This window comes from Daktulosphaira vitifoliae, unplaced genomic scaffold (genome assembly GCF_025091365.1).
Source record: "Daktulosphaira vitifoliae isolate Bord-2020 unplaced genomic scaffold, ASM2509136v1 Scaffold_4, whole genome shotgun sequence".
NCBI lineage: Eukaryota > Metazoa > Arthropoda > Insecta > Hemiptera > Phylloxeridae > Daktulosphaira > Daktulosphaira vitifoliae.
This window is the reverse complement of record NW_026099575.1, coordinates 36,114,661-36,120,678: the sequence shown is the minus strand read 5'-3', so window position 1 is coordinate 36,120,678 and position 6,018 is coordinate 36,114,661. Positions and strand designations below refer to the sequence as shown.

At 31.8% G+C, this 6,018-nt stretch overlaps 1 protein-coding gene across 5 annotated transcripts in view; it reads left to right on the top strand.

The window, feature by feature from the left end:
- LOC126904238 (uncharacterized) overlaps window positions 1–6,018 on the top strand; it is a 25,528-nt gene that overhangs the window by 7,309 nt on the left and 12,201 nt on the right. Inside the window, exon 1 of one of the 5 annotated variants that reach the window (XM_050683049.1) lies at window positions 778–896. The exons of the other annotated variants lie outside the window; for them this stretch is intronic. Within the exon in view, the coding sequence (XP_050539006.1) occupies window positions 860–896 (37 nt within the window). The 5' untranslated portion in view covers window positions 778–859. Of the gene's footprint in view, window positions 1–777; window positions 897–6,018 lie in introns of those variants that run through there. 5 annotated transcript variants of the gene reach the window in all.

Below are 6,018 nucleotides of genomic sequence, written 5' to 3'. Positions count from 1 at the left end.
TGTCACACGTTGACACCCCGCGGTCGTATCAGCTCCTTCTCAGCAACCGCTTCACTGTAAACCGGACCGTTACACACACGCGTTATCGTCGTGGTGTAAAGTCCAACAAATGCCTAGCGTCGAATACCCCGCCGTAATAATACGTCGAGTCAGTCTTCTTCGAGACACCTTACACACCGAGATACGCCGTCCACCGGATCAACCGAAAACACCATCGCGATTTTGAGTGACTTTTATTTTCTTTGTCAACGATTATTCAAAGTGATACTATTATTATTATTATTATTATTATTATTATTGTTCACATATTATTTCTGTGTTACAACTCTCATTCATTTCTTTATTAAACGGCTCGATGCCAAGTAGAACTGCAACCGGTGTTTACTTCATTTCTCACCATCTTCTGCCTTATCACAATATAAAATACAAATTATGGTATTTTTATTGATAATTATCAATTACAATATAAAGCGATATACGTGTATGCCAAGCAATTGGACATATACGACACCACCCTCCGGTCCTACTCTGCTAGCGGTGACTTGCCGGTTTGGTATCGCAGGCGCCGACTTATGAGCGAGCAGCAAGCCCATCTCGAATGCGTCCAGGTGATATACATCTAGTTAGCAACTGTACAATCTTGCTCCCCCCGCATAGAATTTGAACATTAACAGGCTTCCTCGTCTTATAACTAAACGTTAATTAAACTATGATATAAATATTTACATAATACAAGTTTTATATATCTTTTTAATTAAAAAACATCTTTATTTTAAGATAACGGGCGATTTGAAAACATAAAAAACGATTAAATTTGCGTTTTTATCGAGCATATAAAATTCTGCGAGATTGCATAAAAATGTATTCTCTTGATGGACATGATACGTCAGAAATGAGTAATTGAACCTTATACACTGTCTATACAATTAAAAATAAATGGGCAAATAGTTTTACTATGCTTTAGATGTGTACGAAGGAGATTTAAACGAAGACGACCGAAACGATGTACGAAAATGTATAGTCGGAGATATAATTAAAATTATTTCTTGTAAAATTCCTCTAGATGGAGTTGTTTGTGGTATAAAATTCTTCATTTTTGGATCTGACGAAATTCCTTTTGCAGAGTATTGTTGTGCTGCTTTTTACACGTATTTGGTTTTAGATGATTCCATGTTTTCTGTAAGTAAAAATTAACCAATAAAATATATTATTATACACCTTTTTTGTTTTATGAAATATAATTTTAAAATATATATCAAGTAATTACAATTGTTGAAAACAGCACTTTTTTATTCGTTTAGCAATTCCAAATTACTATAACACTCTGAAGATTGAATATGTTATTTTTTTAAGGACTAATATTATCAACATCAGCAGGTGTTAAACTTAATAAAGTTATTAATTATTTGTCATCCAAAAATTTACCACAAGCATAAAATGCATTCCATAATTGCATTGCTAATTTAAACATAAATGGTTTTGAACAAATGAATTATGGTAAGACGTTGAAATAACTTTGACATCCTTATATAATTAAAATAATTCATTAAACGCTGATCATTACATTTGTAAAAGAAGTATAATTTTTTTTTAATTTACTATAGTATCAATTGAGCCACTATATTTTTACAAGAAAATAAACTGTATATAATCCTAAAAGTCATATTAAAGCCTTAAGAAAAACCTAATACGTATGTCAAACATCTTTGCAACATTATAATCTATTTAGTTTTGTAAAACATGTAAGCCACTATGTTAATAGTATTGTAACATTATTATGTTATAAATAAATCAACCATAATTATAATATAAATGTGTTAATTTTACTTGAATAAATGATAAATACTGAAATGGTATTTTTTAGCTTTGATGCGAAGCTGAGAAGTTATTGGTTTTACTATGATGTCTTGGCCTTTCATTGGGTATATTTTTCTTATAAATCTGACCCTTTACCTGCCCACAGGGGAAGATTTAAAATGACAACTTTTTCAAATTTATATTTGAAAGTGTTCCGGAAAGTCTGACACTTTTATATATATCTTAAATTAAAGCTAATATAATATACTATATTATGAAAAAAAAAAAATTTTTATTTTGTCTTCATGGTGTAAATGGCTACCGAATGCTATATTTGTGTGAAAAACTCGATTTTATTTTTACATTTTACTTCAATAGAATTTTTTTATGAGAAATAATATTTATATCATTCTTTTATTCGATATACTTTATCTTAATCTGGATATAAATAAGAAAATAGCAGATCATGTAGCTTTTGGAATAATCCACCAATTTTTTAAAACTAAACACTGTCTAAAGATTTACATCGAAGCGTTTTTTATGATAGTGATTTTAATCACTGTCAGATATCATTATACTTGACCCAACTATGCCACGTCACCACTGTGCCGCGACCCCCCTGTGCTGGGTTTTTCTTTTTTATTTTACAAATATAAAAAAAATGGTTTAATTACAATTTGTTAACATTAGAAGTAAATTTTAGTTTCTGCGTTAAGCAATAATAAAATTTATACAAATATTCATTTATAAAAAAATAAACATATTCATTTTTATTGCTATATAGTATATGTACGAATTGCGTATGATTAGTAGTAGTTTAATTTCAGTCGTATCGGTGATACCGTGTTTCTCGATTAGGAATTCAAATATAATTGATATTCGTGCGTATTTGTTAGCTGTTCTCTCAAACATAGTTTATTAATATTTCCATTTAATTCATCATGAAGTTCATATTGTTACTTGTGAATTTATATTAGAGAGATTAGAGCGTCTCCACCACACACAACGAACATAAAAATCCCATATGATGTTGTCGCACATTATACAATAATACTTTAATTTGCACTGTTTTAATCTAAACTGTACCCCATTACAATACTTATAAAAATTTCTTGTTAAAAAATTCCATTTAGCCATGAAACGGCCCGTAATAGCGTACTATTCAGTGGCGGCTCGTGGCTTGGACGACGGGACTATCGCACCCCCTACTAAAATTAAATTGAACAAGATTATTAATTGTATGTTCTTAATTCTACATTTTTATAAAAAATGCAAATTTTTAAATAGTAAAGTAGTTATAATACATTTGTCGTGTGCGGACATTAGAGCTGTTTGCCTCAGTATATGCAGTTGCGCGTGCACATAGGAGCAGTGTTTGTACGACCTACAGCGTCGTCCGAATAATATTTTGAAACGCATATTGTAAACGATGCGCCCAATCGTGTGCGTGAGGTCTTAAGCTGCAATCTTATGTACGGGTTTTTTACGAGAGGTAGCGTTGTCCATACAGTAAAATATTAGTATATTGCTATATTGGATAATTTATTTTTAGAATTAACTACGTGTACGATCGTCGTTATTCGTTTGCTATAATAGTAAAATCGCTATTATTATTATTATTTTCATTTCTATTTTTTACTGCGACCTTTAAAATAATAATATGTGTATTGTGTTTTATTTTATTATGATTAATTTGACAATTTTTTATACCCATAACTAGCGGTATTATATTAAAAGTCGCACCCCCACAACCGGCACCCACGAGTCACCACTGATACTATTCATTTACAGTGAATTAGCACGTTGTCTGGTCGTCATTATCAGCTGTCTACTGTCGCACTCATTAGAGTTGACGATAACACCACAGACTATATGAAAATATAGTCTGTGATACTAGATTTGCAAAATGTAATATTGACTATTGTAGTTTTTGTTTTTACTGATAATACTGTATTTGCCGTATTAGATATTGATATCTAGTAACTGGATAAGCGTTGATAACAGAAACATTTTAGACGCTCAACAACTAATGCGGAATGCGCATTATCAATTATCATACATAACACCAAGCCTGCCGCTCTATAGCTTCTGCTATTTTCCATTATATTATGTGTTATAATATAGTAGCAGTGTAGCAGTTATAATACAGTGTAGACTGTTGAAAAACATAAATTACGAAATTTAGCAATCACTGCTATTATTTACACTGAATAGCAGTCTGCGACTGCTATTGTAAAATAGCAGTGCTATTATAGCTGCTACTGCTATTTTTTATCATCACTGGCCGGACGTTTTGTCGGAAATTAGCCATCTTCTGAACTGGTACGCTAATTTTCGTCCGTAGCGGTCTTTTCTGTTGTGTGCGTTGTACCTTTTTAATTTTTTATATATATATTTCGTGAGTGTCCGCTATTTTGTTTATTATGTAATCTTTTATTTATGGCGTCGGCTAATCCTGCCTCCATTTTCTGTAGCCCTTCGGGGCTGGTAATGTATAGTTTATTATATAATGTTTTGAGCCAGTTTTTTNCTCTCAAACATAGTTTATTAATATTTCCATTTAATTCATCATGAAGTTCATATTGTTACTTGTGAATTTATATTAGAGAGATTAGAGCGTCTCCACCACACACAACGAACATAAAAATCCCATATGATGTTGTCGCACATTATACAATAATACTTTAATTTGCACTGTTTTAATCTAAACTGTACCCCATTACAATACTTATAAAAATTTCTTGTTAAAAAATTCCATTTAGCCATGAAACGGCCCGTAATAGCGTACTATTCAGTGGCGGCTCGTGGCTTGGACGACGGGACTATCGCACCCCCTACTAAAATTAAATTGAACAAGATTATTAATTGTATGTTCTTAATTCTACATTTTTATAAAAAATGCAAATTTTTAAATAGTAAAGTAGTTATAATACATTTGTCGTGTGCGGACATTAGAGCTGTTTGCCTCAGTATATGCAGTTGCGCGTGCACATAGGAGCAGTGTTTGTACGACCTACAGCGTCGTCCGAATAATATTTTGAAACGCATATTGTAAACGATGCGCCCAATCGTGTGCGTGAGGTCTTAAGCTGCAATCTTATGTACGGGTTTTTTACGAGAGGTAGCGTTGTCCATACAGTAAAATATTAGTATATTGCTATATTGGATAATTTATTTTTAGAATTAACTACGTGTACGATCGTCGTTATTCGTTTGCTATAATAGTAAAATCGCTATTATTATTATTATTTTCATTTCTATTTTTTACTGCGACCTTTAAAATAATAATATGTGTATTGTGTTTTATTTTATTATGATTAATTTGACAATTTTTTATACCCATAACTAGCGGTATTATATTAAAAGTCGCACCCCCACAACCGGCACCCACGAGTCACCACTGATACTATTCATTTACAGTGAATTAGCACGTTGTCTGGTCGTCATTATCAGCTGTCTACTGTCGCACTCATTAGAGTTGACGATAACACCACAGACTATATGAAAATATAGTCTGTGATACTAGATTTGCAAAATGTAATATTGACTATTGTGGTTTTTGTTTTTACTGATAATACTGTATTTGCCGTATTAGATATTGATATCTGGTAACTGGATAAGCGTTGATAACAGAAACATTTTAGACGCTTAACAGCTAATGCGGAATGCGCATTATCAATTAGATAACAACAAGCCTGCCGCTCTATAGCTTCTGCTATTTGCCATTATATTATGTGTTATAATATAGTAGCAGTGTAACAGTTATAATACAGTGTAGACTGTTGAAAAACATAAATTACAAAATTTAGCAATCACTGCTATTATTTACACTGAATAGCAGTCTACGACTGCTATTGTAAAATAGCAGTGCTATTATNTACGACTGCTATTGTAAAATAGCAGTGCTATTATAGCTGCTACTGCTATTTTTTATCATCACTAGTGCATGCGTAGTTGACAGACACTTGGGACCGGTTGAATTGTTGACAGTATTGTAGTGGTCAGTTGGGCGTTTTCTTATCACAATGGCAACTTATAATGAATGATTGTTAGCGATAGTACAACAAGCAAAATGTAAAAGGGAATGTGCCTTCCCTTTTATTATTAATAATAATAATTTAAACATTTTTTTTTATTATCTTAAATTACACATTATTCTTGAATTTTTAACTATGTAATACTTTTTAAGTTCATCCCTTATGCCTTGTAAGGGGGTCAACT